This window comes from Chelonia mydas, chromosome 2 (assembly GCF_015237465.2).
Source record: "Chelonia mydas isolate rCheMyd1 chromosome 2, rCheMyd1.pri.v2, whole genome shotgun sequence".
NCBI classification, from domain to species: Eukaryota; Metazoa; Chordata; order Testudines; family Cheloniidae; genus Chelonia; species Chelonia mydas.
The window spans coordinates 220,722,438-220,742,100 of NC_057850.1; the positions used below are offsets into that span (position 1 = coordinate 220,722,438).

Here is a 19,663-nt window from a genome sequence, read left to right on the forward strand (position 1 = left end):
AGCCAGTTTAACATAGGAGACAAAAGGAAGCAGAAACTGACAAATATACATACATATCTTATTTGCATACAAACATTTACCAATCTCCTAGCTCAGTAGGAGCTCTAAGTTAATTAGTTTGAGGACCCATTGTCTCACACTCCTTAATGTTTCTCTTCCTGACAACTATATTTCAACAAACCTTTCAAGCAGCATTTCTTTAATGAATTATAATTTCAATATAATTCATTCTACTTTCACACCAGATACCATCAGGATGGATGCTTCCTAAGTGCTTACAATAATCTGGGTTTGGAGTAAATGCAAGGTGAACAAAAAGCCTCTCACACTACCTACTTAACATTTATAAAGCACTTTTATATTAATTTTTATGACAGCACTATTGTTTACCACCATGATGCTCTGGAATTTTATCAAATTTTGGTATTTTGATTTTTTGGCACTTTGGTGTAGGTAATGAGTATTTTAGATGTCTATCATCAGCTTTCAGTGACCATACAAAATTGCTATATCTAATAAAGATGGTTATACCCCTCTACATCAAAGGGAACTTTTTCAAACTGGCTATTATTTATAAAGCACCCTGCCCCAAAGCTAAGAGCTTGACTACATGGGCAAGTTTTATACTAGTATAGTTAAACTGGTGTAATTGCCTGTGTGAACACTGAGTGCCTTTTTGCAGTTCAGCTTGTGTGGCTTTGGAAGGGGTTTAAGCTAAACCATAAAAAGCCACTGTGTGTCCACGTGGGGCGTTATGACAGTATAACTAAAGTGGCTTACATTCAGACCATAACTTATTCTGCTGTAACTTTCCCTTGCCCAAAGGCTGTAATTTTACTCTGTGTTTTGTAGGGTTTGCTTTGTGTATCTTTTTTTTTTAATTAATATGCAAAGTGTTAGCAAGAATAAAGCTCATGATTGGAAAGCTAGTCTAAGGAAGTGGGATTGGAGATTTGAATTGCCTTCTTTGAGGAGATGGCCTTACATATAAACTGAAGCCACCAAAATCATTGTATATTTTGCAAAGAATTGGTAATATTTGCTATACAGAATGGAAAAGTTGATACTGTGACTTTTCATGTAAGCCAAAGCCTCACTGCATCTGAAATTTAAATATTCTTACTTTTTAGCTGCTGGATGGCCAAAATGCAAAGGTATTAAATATCCAATAGCTTAGAGCTCAGATTGGTATAGTCTCACAAGAACCAATCCTATTTGTTTGCTGTATTGCTGAGAACATTGCATATGGAAATAACAGCAGGGAGGTATCACGTGACGAGATTGTAAAGGCAACCACAGCAGCCAACATATATTCCTTCATTGAATTTCTACCAAATGTAAGTTAAACCTTTGTTTTGTAAGGAAAATAAAAATGGGTTGTGACCTTTTATGCTTCTCTGGGATGTAAAAATATCTAAAAGTTTGGGTTTTTTCCATACTTATTTGTAACATTAGAAATTCAAGTCTTGTTTACCCTGTTGTTGTTTTTTTTCTGGAAGACTCTAGGCAAGCGGAGAACTAGAAGGTTTTAAGTGAAATCTGAGTAACAGAGGAGGGAAGCGCTTTTAATTGACTTCTTACAATATTTTTTTTGTTTTTTTGTTACCCCCTATTTTTCTCAAACATTCAAACAATCTTTGTTAAGGATTCAGTTAAGGGCTCAGAAAACTGACAGTCTAAACTGAAGTAATCCTAGGGATCCTAGCTAAACCTGACAAGCCAAGAAGACTTGACTTTCAGGTATTTCTAAGATTACAACAACAAAAAAGAGAGCAGGTCTTCCTTATACAGTCTCAAAAAATACCCCGTCCCCCCCACCCCCCAAAAACCCAGCTTTTACAGGTCACCTTTAAATTCCATTGTGAAGAATCTGTCCCTAGACCTGCAATTTCCTGAAGCTATATAATGAAATATTGTAACAAGATGATCTCAGAACATCTAAAGCAACACTTTTTTTCTTCAGATGTTCTAAATTAAGCAGCAAGATGTAGTGTGTATCCCACATTACTATGCCCTCCAACCAGAGTTTGCATTAGTGTGGATTGAATGAACCAAGCTTTACTCTACATTCACAGCCCCCCACTCCACCAGCCACGTGAGCAGTGAGGAGGAGAAGCTGCAGCACCTCTCAGGGCTGCTGTTGTGCTTCCCCAAGACACGTCCCTTAGACTCCCCAGAAGCACAATCAGAGCCTCGGAACATGCTGATATTAGGGTGTATACTCACCCTAATATCAGCAATGTTCTGTTCAGGTCACAACACTCCTCCAATCATGGAGTCCTAGAGCATCATCCCCAACCCTACTCCTTTCCCCACAGAAGAATGGCTAGAGTGACAAACTACACAGTGCCCCTGTCTATATATCTCTATGGCAGCCAGCAGGTTGGGGCTAGTACTATAGAAAGTATCTCTGTAGCTAGAGTCCTCCAGAATTCTAATCAGAGAGTAGTGGATCTGAGAATTGAATCAGGAAATTGAAGCAGCTACTGTGGAGTATGGGGGAGGGTGCTAGAAATCAGGAGTCTCCTGTGTAATCCGGGAGACTGGGCAGCTCTGCCACGTTTATTTCTGTGAAATTTTAAGTCTGTTTTGACAATTCTTTTTTTCACTGTACTCTTTGCTTCCTTTTTTCCATACTTCCCAAGAATGATCATGGCTGCCAATCAAATCTGCTATAGCTCTTGATACACTGAATTGCTTGTGGCATCATCAGTACAATTTGGCCAATGAGGTACAGTTATTACCAACTCAAAATCATGAGTCGGGCTTCCCCCTAAATCATGAGATTGGCTTAAAAATCATGATTTAAAATAAATTCCAGGTTCTTTTTGTTTGCTTTCCTATTTTTGTGCCTTTACGATGCATTTGGGTCTCATTTTCAAGCTTTTTTTCCCAGCAATGAAGGCCAGACGCTCTCATTTAAAAAAAGCCAAACTAAACCAAACAACTTTTTGCGAATCTCATCTTAATCACTTTTCTCCAGGAGCTTGGGCTTTAAGAAAAACAATCATCACAAGACGTGCCATGTTTCTGAGTTACTCACGTAAAACAACAGGGAATTTCTTAACGAAGGGTGAGGCACTAACGTCCTTGGAGATGTTAATCTTGCGTTAAGCCACAGTGAGCATAAGCATAATGCAAACTTTTCTAATCTATGCTCAATGGGTACACAACTTCAGAGTTCTGAGAAATTTATTTTTTTAACTTCTGTATGGGAAAAAAAAACTAGCTTGAAAGAAGGCTAGAAATGTCACTTTGGGAACTGTATAAGATAAAACAGAATAAAGCATTCTTATTCCAGAATAAGTGTGTCCACATGGTGAGTTGCACCAATATAACTCTGATATAATTATACCAGTATAAATTTCCCCAGGTAGACAAGCCCTACATTTTCACTTGTAACCCCTATTTTAGTCATTTTTCCCCTTTGTGGTGAAGACAATACAATTGGGTACACCGCACAATTCCTGGGACTAAAATAGGAGGAGTTTTGTAGGTCATGAGTCTGGTACGGTAGGAGAGGTGTGGAAACTTTTGCCACCCCCCAAATGCTCTCTGCATAATATACCCAACAAGTAATATTTGTTTGCCAGGAAAGACTTGATGTTTTCAACTCTCACAATTGTATTGCAAATCTTTCAGTATTTGTTCTTGATCTTTTAAGGTCCAGCTTCTGGAATCATGCACCTATGTGAAAATTCAGCTGTCATATTTTTAAAAAAAAGAGAAGAAAAAAAAAAGCTTCTAGCTTCCATGGTTGGGGAGAACAGCTTGAAAATGTGACCAAGTGCACCCTAAATGCTCAGAAACCTCATGACAAAAAAACTCCCAATATTACTGAAAAATCTCATGAATGATAACTTCATGATCAAGATTTTTGACCACTTGGAGTTGGCAATATTGAGATGTGGCCCACTGCTGTCAAGACAGGTTTCTATGTTGTTTTAAGGTGAACTTAATGCTTGTGAAAGATAACAGCCTGACTTCCTTAGAACAATGGCAATGCAAGCTTTCCATCACTTCTTAAAACTGTCCTAGAGGAACCACTGAGGTTTGGTCAGTTGCTGTGACCCTACAATACTTGATCACTCTGCCAAGACTGCCAACAAGGGTGCAAGCTGTGATGATGATTTTGGTGACATGGACACCTATGCACTAGCAATTGGCCAGAGACAACCACATTAGTTCAAATAGGCAAACAAACATTCAGCAATATTAACAGCTCTCACTCATCATCAACACAGGCTAGATTTAAACCTGGAAGCTATACATTCATCCCATTGAGCTATCCAGCCTCACATTTCTCACTGATATATTTTACAATTTAATTAAAATATCAGATTAGATACCTCACTTACCGACAGTTGTATGGGGTTTCTTTGCACTAAATTTTTAATTTTATTTGGCAAGTATCTTCTGCTTTGGTAATTGAACAGGTTGTCCAAGAAGCACTGGATAAAGCAAGACAAGGTTGCACCTGTATTGTAATAGCTCATCACCTGTCCACTGTCCAGAATGCTGACAAGATAGCAGTAATCCAGAATGGAAGGATTGTAGAACAAGGAACACATCAGCAACTCTTGGCTGAAAGAGGTGTCTACTATTCTTAGTTCAGTAGTTTTCAAACCTTTTTTTTTCTGGGGATCCAGTTGAAGGGCAAATGGTTGGGGTGTGGGCTGCAGGGTGGGGCCAGGGATAAATGGTGCAGGAGGGGGTTTGGGCTGGGGCTGAGGGGTTTGGGGTGCAGGAAGGGGTTCTGGGTTGGGGGGGGCTCAGGGCTGGGGCAGGGGATTGGGGGGCGGGCTTACCTCCAGCGGCTCCTGGTCAACAGCACAGCCGGGATGAGGGAGGCAGGGTTCCCAACTGTCCCGGCACTGCAGACTGTGCTGCGCCCCGGAAGCAGCCAGCAGCATGTCTGGCTCCTAAGTGGAGGTGCACAAGCGACTCTGCACGGCTCTCGCCTGCAGGCACTGCTCCCCCAGCTCCCATTGGCTGGTTCCCAGCCAATGGGAGTGCAGAGCTGCTGCAACACACAGATCCCTGTGGCCCCCCTGCTGGCTGCATCCGGGGCACAGCACAGTGTCAGAGCAGGTAGGCCCTAACCTGCTTTAGTTGGGCAGCACTGCCTACGGGACTTTTAACATCCCGGTCGGCGATGCTGACCAGAGCCACTGGGTCACTGAGCAAGGTGATCCAGTGCTTTACATGCTGCAACCCAGTACTGGGTCGTGACCCAAACTATGGGGAAAAAAAAAAACTGCTCTAGTTAATGTTCAAGCTGGACTATGAAACATGAATTAAAGGCAGTGCCATGTTTCTGAAGTGTGATGGTGCATTTGTTTCAGTACTTTACAAATGACAGTATTACCAATCAGTCTTAGTATCATCTTTGTTTTAGAAAAGGCCTGTAAACAGAAAAGGTCCTGTTAAACCCTGGAAATCCAAGAAACACTGAGCTAAGCATATACCAAAGTCCTCAATTATTTTATAATCTAAACATTTAGGCCGGCAGCTCCAGCCACTAAGAGTTCTGTTATTAGCTCTGTCACTGTCTTAACCTATTGTCACAACCTGGCCCTGTTTCCCTCTGGATGGACACAAGTTTGTTGTGAATGGATCTGACTCCTAAATCCTATGTGCTTCTAAGCCCCCCTGGGTTGGGTAGTGACTGATCACTGTTCCTAGCTCTGGATCTCTCTGGCACACTGCCTAGTACAGACCTTGTATATGTCACTCTTCCTGGGCAGGGGGACTGCAATCTGGCCACCTAAACCCCAGAACCAGTGCCCCAACTCTCCCAAGCCCCCTGTTGCCTTCTGAGTGCTCTGGTTTTCTAGTTTTCAGGGACAACCTAGCAGCAAAGCAATGAACACAGGCTTAGCAAAGGAATTCTTAACCACAACCACTTTATTCTTGAATTTAAAAGCACAAGCAAATTACAGATCTATGGAAATCAACAAACAGTCCTGAATACAATCCCCCTGGTCCAATCTGACTCTGGCTGGGAGTCCTGGTTCTGGTCAGCATCCTCAGGCAGATAATCTGCTGCCATCACTCTCTCCAGCAAGTTCTGCTTACAGGTGCCAATGGTATGGTCTTTTGTTAGCAAAGCAGCCACCTTTTCAAAATTGTCTCTATCCCATTTCTATCCATGTGTTTTGGCTGGTGAAGTTTCCAGCTTCATTCCCCACACCTCTCCCAACTTGTATAGATAGTCAAAGTCAATAGCCTTGCTGACAGAAACCCATTTTTCCAGAAAGGAAAAGCCATTCAACATTGATGGCTCTCACTGTTTACCCTTTTGAGGTGTCCCATAATCTAGCATGAGCACAGAATGTCTACAACAGCCTGATCTTGTCAAGATTAGATTGGTTTTCAACACCACCTGGATTTCTTAACCCAATAGGGAAGTTACAGTACAATAACAGTTGCAGTAAAGGTTACAATCACAAAATAGATTCACAAAACATGAAGTTTACAATTTGACCGGGATAAACACTCAATCTGTTACACCAAGTATTCTAGCAATTGTAGTGTCTGCTTGCAAACAACACATGGGTATGAACATATCACAGTGGTCTAACAAATAGGCACTGAACTGCAAGTAAGAAGGACCTGGGTTCTGCTCCTGCCTGATTGTTGATCTGCTGTATAAACTTTGGCAAGTCATACACCTCGCTTTCTACACAACCATTTTGTCTGTTTTGACTAACTCCTCAGAGCAGGGATAGTCTCTTCTAATGTTTATTTTAGAACACTTAGAAAAATTGGCTATTAAAGAGTAAGTTAGTGTCAATGTTAACTAAAGTGATGCTAACTGCACCTTTGTAATATGGTACCTAGCACAATGAGGTTTTGATCTCAGTGAGAATTCTAGTTGCTCTACTGTAATACAAACAATAATAATTCCTGACTTCTCCAAGGGCCCCAATACCTCCAGAAGGGCAAACAGTGGGGATTTTAGAATCTCTGCTAAGTCTGTTTCATCATCTGTACACAAGAAACTCCCCTTTTAGAAAGTTTGGTTGAAATGCATCAAGCAGTATAGATATAAACAAATCAACCAACATGAAACGAACTTTTTGGATTGTTTTATTTCTAAAAGAAAAAATTACAAAGTTTATCAAACAAAAGTCTTCTTTAAAATCCAAAGAAGGCTTAAAATCCTGAGAGTTTTATCAGACTATACTTAGTGCCAGCTCTAAATTTGCACTTTATTTCTGTGGAGCAGCAGTGATATTTGTAGTTATTTCATCACAAGTATGTCATCCATTGGAAACTTGCAAGTAGCCATCCTAGTTTCATCTCTTTATTTTGAAAAGGAACCATCTTGAAATTAAAAGTATTTTTCAAACTATAGTGACCTCAGCCTTCACCTGAGAAACTAGTCTCTATTCACGAATAAGCTCTTGATTTGAAATCATCCCAATAGTGAAAATGGAAGATAGCTAATAATAAAAATCATAACGTGAAGAGTCTGTTGTTCTAATATTTCTCCTTGATTCTTTCACAAATGAAAAATCATAAAAACTGTCACCAATGTCCATTGCGAAAGCATCATCATGTATTAGCACTGGAATGGTTACTCTGAACTACAGAATAAGTGCACCATAGAAATAAACTTCACCGGATTATCACATACTTTATCAGCTACCATTAGGAAGATTATAAAAACAAGCCATCACAAATTCTCCAGTTTCCAAAAATCATGATAGTCTGATACATTTGCATTGTTGAGGCATTGTTTAATATTGCATAGTTCTACACTGATCATTTGCCATAGTTTGCATTGTTGGTGCAAATGGATATATTATTCTTAAAAGAAACTTGCATTGCTTCTGCAGTAAATCTCTTAAAATGGACAGGTTTTGCATTAGTTCTGCTTAGCGTCTATGCTGAAGTATCATTAAGTGTTCTACATAGAGTTTAATGCTCTTTGTGACAAGCATTTCATTTAGCAAGTGCCACATACAATAATGCACAATATGTGAAGGCACAGTAATGTCACTATCAACTCTACAGATGGGCTGTGGCCATTAGTTGTATCATGTCCTGAAGAGACTGGAACAAGTTCTTACACAGCATTTCTGCATCGGTCTCTGGGCATGATTTCCAGGCAGTGCAGGTCACAACAATTCTATCAGTACAAAAGTTAACTAGTTATTTTAGATCATGAACTTTATGCACATCATCCCCACACAAACTGTAAAATTATTCGCTGAAATTTTGAAACACGGGTGTCTAAATTGGGCACCTAAATAACATTGTCTTGATTTTCAAAGCATCAAAACATCCAGAGCTCCCATTGACTTCAGTAGGACATGTAGGTATTCAGCAATTCTGAAAATCAGGCCACTGTAGTTTAGATGCTGAGATGGATTTAGGTACCTAACTTTAATCACTTACATTTGTTGTCCAATATCTTCCTTTACTGCAACTAGCTTTAAGATTCTGGTTATTCTCTCTCTCTCTCCCTCCTATTAGCTGTGAACTTCCTTTACCTTTGTGACATTGATACAATCGGGCAACGTAAAAATGGGGAAGAAGTTCAGATAACAGCTTTACAGTTTTCTGAGTGATGCCAGGCCCAAGAAGGTAAGAATATACCCTTACCTGTCATCTCTGATTCTATAGAAAAAGCCATAGCCATGATGTATCATGGGGACAGCAGCTCCACCAATGTTAGTGTAGCCAACCAGGCTAGTGGAAAGCACAAAATTTCCACCTCCCCCACTGTAAAGTAAAAAAAAAAGCAAATTGTTTGATTTAAATTAGTATTAAAAAGTGGAGCTAAGAAATACAACATTATTGGGATCAAGAGATTGGCAAGATGAAGGCAAATGTGATAAACCCATCAGCACCCAGAGGTTTGACTTGCAAATAGGACAAGACTAATAATTACCTTCTAGTGAATGCAGGGTCTGTGAAGAGTTCTGGCACAGGGAGTCCTTCCTCTTTTGCTATAAGTAGGAGACCCAGAAGATGACGGTCAAATCCTGTCAAGACAAACAAGAAACCTCATCACTGAGAGAAATGTCTAGTTCTTCCTGGTCTGGACAATGGGAATTTCAAATGCTGGACCCAGAACAGATCATGGGAGAGTCCTAAAAAGAAAGGGATCCAGACTGAAGCATCCTGAAGCCATCTCCAAAATGTGGTGTCCAAAGAGGCCTTTGCATTCAGCCTACAATGGAGATAAAATACAAAGAGTTTACCTCATTACTAGCCCCGTCCAGCTCCCGTGAGAAACATCTCCCCTATCACGCCAGGAGGCAACCAGTACCATCTGGAAACGGGCCCAAATGATCGAGAGCACAGACATGCTTTTCTTCACATGATCTGTTCTGACACTCCCTTCATCCATCTAGCAATGGATGCTTTGAAGGCCACAGCACTCTAGTTGAGTTCATCATACAGATGGAAAAGACTATCAAGAGCCCGCAAGCTGGGCTACTGAAAGGCTGTAACTAGAAAGGATGAGATTGCAGACTAGGCAAAAACTATTGTGCTGCACACACCCCAGAAATCTACTTTGGGCTTCTGCTAGATCTGGGTGGCTTTTCAGGCCTGGTGCCTGGCTAAGGAAACTAAAAATTATTGCTGCTGAGCATGTAGTCACTTAAGCTAACCTGTAGGAAATACTGAGGAGACTGGGATACTGCCCAAGCCGTGCCCCTTAATGTAAGTTAGGTGCCTAGCCTCAGGCCAGCACCATCAGCTCCTCCTCTTCTATATTCTGTGTGGGTCTTGACCTGGTAGGCACTCTGTAAGGTGGCCTCTGAGCATGCCAACCAGATTAGGTCATGAGCTAGCCTGGGGGCACAGCTAGTTTGAGCATCCCACCAGGGCTTAGGTGCTGAGCAGGCTGATGGCGTCAGGATTTAGGCAGCTGTGTGCATGCCCAGCAGTGGATTTTCAAGCACCCAGGAGAGTTTACCACAGAATTTAGGCACTTACAGGGTTAGGCAGCAGCTGAGCTGGGTTTTGAGGATCTAAATCTTGGATTTAGGCACCTACATGGCAGTTAGGTGCTTAAGTCCCTTTGTAGATCTAGCCCCAGGGGACTGGAGTCACTTAAACGTCCATGATTAGGACCCTCGCTCTTGCTCTCCTCCACCCCATCCCACCCCACCCCACCCAGGCACCACTCCCCCTTGCAGGGAGAAGAGAGGCAACACATAAGCTAGAAGGAAATGCCAAGGGATATAAAAAGGCAGGGGCTCCCAGCAGAAATTCAAGATATTTCTGTTCCCGTGGGTGGTCTTAGATTATTCAGACTGACCCAGTAAGGAGCCAGAGAAATCATATTAGCACAAAGTAAAACTCCTTTTTCAGGCACAAGAGAAAATTAGTCGTTAGAAAGAAAATACCTTTTCCATTCTCGCACTCTTTCATCATCTTGTTGTGCTTTGCAAATGCCTTTAGCATCTGTTGCTGCCGTTTATGAGACTGTGTTAAATAAGAAAAACAAAACCAACCCAGTTGAATATTACATCAAGAGACACAGATAAGCAAGTTCCTTCCTTCCACAAGCTTTAGAGCTTAAGAAGAGACAAAAATGTAGGAGCATGGAAAAGCTACATTTGTGCCTTATGTCTCTCTCATTTTTTCAAATTCCCTGTGATTTATTTTTTTCTTGAACGCTGTTTCTTGCACATGAGTTCTTGATAATTTGTTTCCTAGGTCTTAGCCAGTCACCTTCTGTGCAGAACAGTTTTCTAAACCTTAACCCCTTTCTCTCTCTTTTTTCCCCCACAAATGACAGAAACTGAAGGAACTGAAAATGGTCACTTTAAACTAAAGAGATTAAATACAATGGCTTTCCTACACTAGCACCAACGTAGAAATACATCAGACAGTAGCAAACATGACTGCATTTCACAGACATGGAACTGCATGTGGAAATTGCAAAGTGAAAAGAGAAAGCCATTCGGAAATAGTGAAGTGTCTTACTTCATTGCTCTTAAATTAAACACACGTAGCAACTAGATGCACAAGGAGGGCTTAAGCACCAAAGTAGCAGGCAGCTAAGTCCAATATATGGCTGCCACTGGCATTCACAAAACCACTGTTCAGCTGCTGCCTAATCCTATAAGCACCTAAGTTTCCATCAGTGAAGTCCTTAGACGGAGGGGGAGCCTGGCCAAACCTGAGAGGTGCTGTGACCCCATGCACCAGGTTGCAATGCCCAGAGAGAGGAGCCAGGCCCAACCCCGTGGGACAGGAGCCAAGTTGCCACTGTGGGGGAGTGCTTGGTCTCCAAACCCCTCACAACCACCACTCGCAGTGGTAATTTTTTTGGAAGGGTGGGGAGGACTCAGTTTCAGATTTTGCCTCAAGCACCAAAAACCTCTTATGGCCCTGACTATGCATTCCCTTGCTTATCTCGCCTGGGGGCCCAATCCCATAGGCATGCTCAGAGACCACCTTATAGCACGCCTACCGTAGCCGACTCCGCCCAAAATGACACTGATGGTGCCTCTCCCCCATGATACCCCATAGTTAGAGTACTCATCCAGCACATAGGGAACCCGGGTTCAAATCCCAGCTCCCAGCTGATTCAGAGCAGGGACTTGAACCCAGTTCTCCCACATGAGTGCCCTAACCACTGGGCAATGGGTTAGTCTGCAGTGGTCTCCCAATTTCTGCTGCTGAAGCTGTTCCACTATCATTGGGCCTGAGAGACAGAGAATGATTCTACAGCCTGGTGGTTCCACGTTCCAGTCCTGGCTCCACTAAATATTTAAGTCTTTCATACAAGTGGAATAGCTTCAATAGGAGACACTGAGAAAGCCACAGCCCAGTGCTAGGGGCACTCACCTAGGAGATGGGAAAACTGGGTTCAGGTCAGGCACAGCAGGGATCCAAACCCAGGATCCAAATCCACATCCTGGTAAGTGCCTTAACCACTGGGCATGGGGGAAGAGGGGCACCACCTCTGTTCTTCAGAAAGGGCTGATCTAGCCTAGGTGCCTAACTCCAGGAGAGGATTCATGGCTGAATCCCAAGCAGAGACTGGCACCCAACTCCCTTTGAGGAGCGGTGTATAAGCCACAGCCCTCACCTCAGCATTCCCTACTGGCTAGTTTATGCAGTGCTCAGCTCAGCATGCTAGCACCTGTGAATCAATTTTTTAGGCACCTAGCTCTCCCCATACACTGTAGAGGGAGCCTGGATGCCTAAATTGGAGTTTGGAGCGTTGCAGTGCTCTAGTCCCCCTTGTGAATCTAGCCCAGAGGTGTCGCTGTCCAGGTTAGTGAGACACTGAAAAGAGTTGCCATAAAGCTGAGTGTTACAGATTAAAAGGGGAGTAGATTGAGCTTTTAAATGGATGAGCACTAGGGAAGCTCTTAGCTTTATTACGTTATTAAAGACTGTCAGATAGACTGGCTCACTGCTAGGTCCCAACTCAATCTGCCTAGGCAAACCTCTGTTAATGTCAATGGAGGATCAGATTGCAGGATCCAGGCCTAAGCTGTTGTAGTTAACAATGAGTAAATACAGAAATATAATAAAATACAGGGGGAAAAGACAACAGCATTAGTAGAAGGAATTTACTGAAAGAAGAACAGAGAGGAGTAAGAACAAATAGCTAGAGATTTTAAAAAGTGTTTTGAGAAAAAAGAAAAGGAGTACTTGTGGCACCTTACAGACTAACAAATTTATTTGAGCATAAGCTTTCATGAGCTACAGCTCACTTCATTGGATGCATTCAGTGTTTTGAGAAAGAATACTATCAAATTATATCAGGGGACAGAAAAATAAGAGAACCAATGGGCCCATTAATATGATAGCAAAGCAAGGTTAACTTGGTTATTGAAAAATAATGACTTCTTTGCATCAGCAGAATATTGGCAATGCATCCATAAGAACAGCCATACTGGGTCAGACCAATGGTCCATCTAGCCCAATATCCTGTCTTTCGACAGCAGCCAATGTCAGGTGCCCCAGAGGGAATGAACAGAACAGGCAATCACTAAGTGATCCATCCCCTGCTGCCCACTTCCAGTTCCTTGAAAACAGAGGCTAGGAACATTCAGAGCATGGGGTTGCATCCCAGCCCATCCTGGCTAATAGCCATTGATGGACCTATCCTCCAGGAACTTAACTAGTTTCACAGATGGACTGCGTGTTGTGTGAAGAAGTACTTCTTTTTGTTTATTTTGAACTTGCTGACTGATGTACTTCTGAGTATTAATGAGAAAAGACTGGAAAAAACTGAGTTTATTGAAACAATGGAACAGCTATTTAGCTGTCATGTAAAATGAGGGGTTACTTTCGTGGATTATATGAAATTAGGAGTAAGTCAAGGAGCTGGAACTGTTCAGTTACTTTTAGAAAATCTTTTCATACAAGACAGGTGCCATGTGACTGGAAAACAGTTCAAATGTTTGCAAGAGAGGGTTCTAGGAAAGAGGCTGAAAATGACCGATATGTATCTTTAACAACTATATAAAGAAAAGCTAGAAATTACACTTTAAAAATGCATTTGAAAAAGTTCAGTTCAGGAGTGAGACAGCAAGGATTTGTGAGAGGAGAGTAACTTCAGAATAATCTAATTAGTTTTCCAACAATTATTGGTTTAGACAGATGAGAAAAATTAGGGTCAATATACCAGGTCTTTCTGAAAGCTTTTGACAATGCGATGGGGTGAGCAACTGCAAAAACACTCTAAACACTGTTTGACTGTAGTGATAAGTACCCCAACTGCATTTCTCTGGTCTTTACTTACTCTTCCCAGTGCAGAATTGCCCATTTGTAAGAACTTTTCCCCCAGCATGCATTTTCTGGAGCTGGCCCTTTAAATTTGGCAAAGGCAAATAGCTGTAGCCCTGACCGGGTTAGTTTGCAAATGGCTGCTGCAGCTTTCTGTTATTCAGTTAGTAAGTACATGTTGTTTTATACACTCTCTCATGGGTTGGATAATAAGTGTAAGGGTAAAGTTAAGCCAGCCAGCCTCTCTCGGGGTCAGGAAGGAATTTTTCATTGATCATGCTCTCTCCTTCCTCTAGCTAGCTATAGGTTTGTTTGTTTGCCAATTAGTGTTGTTGCCCACCATCATGGTTTTAAATGTACAAGAGTTTTGATTATGTTTAACCACAGATTTTAGAGAGAGAAGTTCTACTAGTTAGTCTATTCTCCTGGCAATGTAAGCAAAAATATAAGTTAGAGGTGGCACGGTTGTCAGCAAACTGCTCCAAACACTAAGCCTAAGATCTGTTTCTACTCTGACGCTACATTCCATTTATTTATTTATGAAGCCCCTTTGAGCAAATATGGTGGATAATGGTAACAGAAGGACACAAACTGAAATGGTCAATAACTGATGGGCTCTTAGCAACAACAAACTATTAAACTTACAAGGAAAGGAAAAGAAGGGATGAGACAGTAAGGCTCTGTTTTTGCAAAGCTCTTAAGCACGTTTAACTTTTAAGCACCTACTTAAGTGCACCCTATTCAGCAAAGCAGATAAGCATGTGCTTTAAGTCCCATGAAGTTCATCAAAAGTAACAGCATTCAGAAATGGAAGAGACAGCAGCTGGGATGAAATTTAAAATGATGAAGGGAATCAGAAAAATGGAGAGGAAGAGAGATCCCAAGGGATCAGTGCTAGAAACAGCAAAGTTCAATATTAATTGGCTGTATGAGTCTGACTGTAAGAAGATAATTGAAGACAGCAAACGGAAAAGCAGGGAGGAAGATAAGAAAACAAGGGGAAGTCAGATTTGAGTGATGGCATTAAATGTCAGAGTTTTAAAGCAGCAGCACAAATGGATAAGAAGCTAATGAAGTGAAGAGGAGAGAAGAAATAAGGACAGTAAAGCGAAGCATCAAACAGATGTGGTTTGGTGGCACACTGCTATGTAAGCCCAGTATCCAAGATGAAGAACATGAAGAGAAGCTTTGGATTTTTTCTAAAATACGTAAACACATCTTGCAAGATCCTTTCCCTGCTCATCTCCTCAGGCTCCCAGAGAGGTGCAGTGGGAGAAGCAGAGAAAGAAACTTTCAGCAACAGCCTGCACCTGGGGAGAGAGAGAAGCAGGTTCTGCTGGTAAGCTAAGCCTTTTGAAGCTTGGGGAGAGGACGGGACAGGGGGAAACAGAAGAGAAGAAAGGTCAGCTCCCCAGCTCAAGTATTCAGGAGATGAAAGACTCTTAGACTTTGGAATCAGTCCTGCTGACAGCAACTTCCCCATGCAGATTTCACACACACAGACGAGCACGTGCACCTCCCAGACTCCATGCCTCACAGTGATGAGTCTGCAATTGGCATAGCACTGACCACACTTAATGGGGATGGGGGGAGCTGCATGTGTGGGAGTGTACGACATAAAGCTGAGTTACAAACAAAAATAAAATTAAAATTAAAAAAAAAAAGTGGGGTCATATACTGCAGTTCACCTAAGATAGCAAAATTCTGAGAGCCAGCCCTGGTGGTGACATCCCTACTTGAATTAACTAGCAGAAGATGACTTCTTCTCCAGTTACTGACACAATTAATGGCATATTCTCTTATCTAAAGTAGATCAGATGGCAGGTCTTTTAAATACATTACAGCTAAAGCAGATTTTCAATACTTACACTGCAAGATGGATCCAGCATGGATTTGCACCACTCCACGGCTTCCACTGTACATGGTCTCATAGTCTCTGTGCGTCCATGGTAGAAACGTCTGGTCATAGCAGTTTCATAACAGCAGCCTGGGCTAAGAAGGCAAATTAGGACAGAGTGTCTCACTACAATGATAAATCTTTTCTCCTCTCTAAAGGAAAAATGTCATATAAAAGATATTCTATCCCATTACACTCAATTACAAGCAAGAGTAAGCCACTCATTTTCTTTTAAGTGTCTGAAATGTAATAATGACAGGTTTCAGAGTAACAGCCGTGTTAGTCTGTATTCGCAAAAAGAAAAGGAGGACTTGTGGCACCTTAGAGACTAACCAATTTATTTGAGCATGAGCTTTCGTGAGCTACAGCTCACTTCATCGGATGCATACTGTGGAAATTGCAGAAGACATTATATACACAGACACCATGAAACAATACCTCCTCCCACCCCACTCTCCTGCTGGTAATAGCTTATCTAAAGTGATCATCAAGTTGGGCCATTTCCAGCACAAATCCAGGTTTTCTCACCCTCCGCCCCCCCACAGACAAACTCACTCTCTTGCTGGCAATAGCCCATCCAAAGTGACTACTGTCTTCACAATGTGTATGATAATCAAGGTGGGCCATTTCCTGCAGAAATCCAGGTTCTCTCACCCCCCAGGAAATGGCCCACCTTGATTATCATACACATTGTGAAGACAGTAGTCACTTTGGATGGGCTATTACCAGCAAGAGAGTTACTTTGTCTGTGGGGGGGCAGAGGGTGAGAAAACCTGGATTTGTGCTGGAAATGGCCCAACTTGATGATCACTTTAGATAAGCTATTACCAGCAGGAGAGTGGGGTGGGAGGAGGTATTGTTTCATGGTGTCTGTGTATATAATGTCTTCTGCAATTTCCACAGTATGCATCCGATGAAGTGAGCTGTAGCTCACGAAAGCTCATGCTCAAATAAATTGGTTAGTCTCTAAGGTGTCACAAGTCCTCCTTTTCTTTTTGTGAAATGTAATACAGATTACTCAACCATAAGGAAGTTTTCAAGAGGCAAGTTAGGACTAAGAAAATTCAGATGCCATTATAAAAAAAATATGGACTGTTTCATGAGCTGCTTTTTGTAAATTCTAAGGCTTCCATACCCCCTTATGTAGGTGAGTGGAAAGTAAGCAAGCTTCAATTTCCTATGTATTCTTCCATCAAAGTTAAAGGAGAGAAGGCATCTGCCCCACACAAGTCTCACAGATTGGGAGAATCCACTAGTAACAAGGGGCATCTACAAACAAGTTTAAGAAGGGTCCCTACCCAGATTGTTTTTGTTGGGCACTTAATATAACCCAGTGTTCAATGACCTGTGCCAGGAATGTGCCTTTTTGCAGATGACACCCTCGGGCAACTATTTGCCAGCTTTGTGATGACTCACATTTAAACTATTTTAAATACTAACAGATGGTAGTAAAGGCACGGGTAAAGGAGGGACATAATCACCAGCAAAGAGAGAGTCTCCAATAACTTTTAGCTGGGAGTACAAAATAAAACCTTCCTCAGCCACCTGCCTAGTGTGCAAGGACAGGAACTTGGTTGTACACTATCTTTTCGTTATGCCATTATAACTTTTACAGGGAGCCTTTGTTGGTGATGGGGACAGGATGACAACAGTGAGTCTGCTAAGGCTTTTTACAGGATTGGGATTTTGGAAGAGAGAGATTTATCACCACAGAATGATGTTTAATTATAGACTACAGATGAGGCTTTCATCTGCACCTGGGCCAAATCCCCTTATATAGGAATGAGCAATTAGTGAGGTATGCTGTGTTGGTCACAGGATATTAGAGACACAAGGCGGGTGAGATAATACCTTTACTGGACTAACTTCTCTGTTAGTGAGAGAGACAAGCTTTTGAGCTTACACAGACCTGAAAAAGAGTTATGTGAGTTAAAAAACTTGTCTCTCTCACCAGTAGAAGTTGGTCCAATAAAAGATATTACTTCACCCACCCTGTCTCTCAGTTAGTGAGGGAATATAGATCCTTGTGGGCCAAGTCTTTGCTTATCATTTACCCAGTACTTCCTATGTGTATGTTTTATGGAATGTTAATAAAGCTCTGGCTGGCTGCCCTCCATCTTACAGTACTTGCAGTATAGCACCTACCACACTGTGACATAAAGGACTTGCTCCTGCACCTTTTGAAGTCAATGGCAGAAATCCTGCTGACTTCAGTGGAAGAGGATCAAGTCCTGTATAACTAAATAAAACATTATAATGACATATTTCTTCATTCTTCTATGGCTGCAGTAAAACATAAAATGGGATGCAAAGCCCTTTGTATTTGCCCAGATTTGTCAGTTTGTTCAACTATACATTTAATTGCTAGCCTGGGTAATAAACTTTTCTTACTGTCCATGAAGTTTATAATAGGCCAGCTGGAGGCCAAGCTGAACAAATGTATCAGGATGAAGTCCCTTCTTCTTGGTCAGTGCTTTGCCAAAGGATGTAAAGGCATAATTCACTAGCTGCAAGTCAGATACCTGACAAATAAAAAATTTGTTACCATAGGAGAATTCAGCAATTGCTCTAATCACAACCTGCTTCAATTCAAATATAATGAACTGCACATTCACCTCACAAAACAATGGATCAGGTTTATCCCGGTGTAACTCCCCTGGCTTCAGTGGAGTTACCTCAGGATTGAATCTGTCCCAGTGGTCTTTGTTCTCTGGCCTGGAGCGAGGCCAGCTACTAACGTTTAGAAAAAATGAAAGTCTCAGTCATCAGTAAGAGATAGAGAAACTTCACCTGCTGAGAATACCGTTCTTTAGCACGTCCAATGTCATTTAGCACATTCTGGTTCAACGTGAAAACAAGTTCTTCTGGCCATGGGATGTCCCGTACTTTATCCGATCCCTGTTTTGTTTTTTAAATAAAAGAGGAATCAATATCCGTAAGAGAGGAAATGCTAATTAATAAGGATGGAAACTTAATGGATACATACCTTCCACCTTCCCTCACTTTCAATAATCCTCTGATCAACATAAGAGCACAGGACTACCATAGCCATGGCATCAAAAGGAGAATGCTAGAACACATGAGACAATATACCGTGATGGTTGCATAGCTAAAAGTTGATCGAGCCTCCTTATTTCCACCCCCATTCCTTCTTAATTATGCTGAAGATTTTCCTGTGTTGTGTAGAATTCATTAAGAGATTACACTTCTAGCCCTTCTATCTGTACAGATAGAGCCCCATACAGTATTTATCTACTCTCTTGATAGCTCTGCAGCCAGATAGACTGGCTGCAGAGACACCGGGTAAGGCACAGATCTGGGCAGAACCAACCTCTTCCTATGTGAGAGAGCAGTGCTTAGCATGTTTTGGGCACTACTGTCATACAAGCAAATAATAAAGCTACTAACTTACAAATTTTTTTGCATGATATTTCCCTTCTCTTAGAACTCCTATTGATCAAATTCAAGAAACTCCCTCATTAAAATATTTCTGAAAGTAAGCACTGCATAATCTCCTCTTTAGAAATGTACAGCACCTATCCTGGGATGCTTGCCAGATAAGGTGCCCTATATGTGAAACTTCACTAAAGAAAAACAAGTTTAAACCTGTAAAAAAAATATTCCATTGTGGAAGGGGAAAAACTGACAAAGGATCCCACTGTAAATAAGCTAGGAAAAAGGGAATCATATTTTACTTACATCACAGTTTGAACCAAATGTCCCATTGGAAAATAATATGCTGTTGTAGGATTTGTCTCCCCAGCGTATGGTTGGATCTCCTGTTAGAGCCAACTTGATGATCTAAATCAAGAATTAATATCATGGGGTTTAGAACTATCTAAATGTGCGCCAGAGTCCTGTCACATTACACTGGAAGTATCTGGATCCTTTTTTTAATGAGTACCAACCTCCACACTTGAAAGCAGCTATGACTTACTGCACTGGACAAGACACTGTCCCTGCCCTAAGGAGTTTTTAGATGAGCCATGACTAAGAAGGCTCTCTGCATGACAGCAGACATGCCGAAAATGGAACAAATATATAGCCATA

At 41.6% G+C, this 19,663-nt stretch overlaps 1 protein-coding gene across 2 annotated transcripts in view; it reads right to left on the bottom strand.

Annotated features, from left to right (window-relative positions):
• Positions 1 to 5,889: 5,889 nt before the first annotated feature.
• The window catches only part of CROT (carnitine O-octanoyltransferase), a 36,064-nt gene continuing 22,290 nt past the window's right edge, over positions 5,890 to 19,663 (bottom strand). The window contains exons 9-17 of one of the 2 annotated variants that reach the window (XM_037890757.2): positions 19,313 to 19,414; positions 18,600 to 18,683; positions 18,404 to 18,511; positions 18,005 to 18,135; positions 15,585 to 15,708; positions 10,371 to 10,449; positions 8,903 to 8,996; positions 8,614 to 8,733; positions 5,890 to 8,137 (exon numbers count right to left, since the gene is read on the bottom strand). In XM_037890757.2, coding sequence (XP_037746685.1) covers positions 8,017 to 8,137; positions 8,614 to 8,733; positions 8,903 to 8,996; positions 10,371 to 10,449; positions 15,585 to 15,708; positions 18,005 to 18,135; positions 18,404 to 18,511; positions 18,600 to 18,683; positions 19,313 to 19,414 — 963 coding nt within the window. In that variant the 3' untranslated portion in view covers positions 5,890 to 8,016. Of the gene's footprint in view, positions 8,138 to 8,613; positions 8,734 to 8,902; positions 8,997 to 10,370; positions 10,450 to 15,584; positions 15,709 to 18,004; positions 18,136 to 18,403; positions 18,512 to 18,599; positions 18,684 to 19,312; positions 19,415 to 19,663 lie in introns of those variants that run through there. The other variant, XR_005224051.2, reaches the window with a different exon arrangement.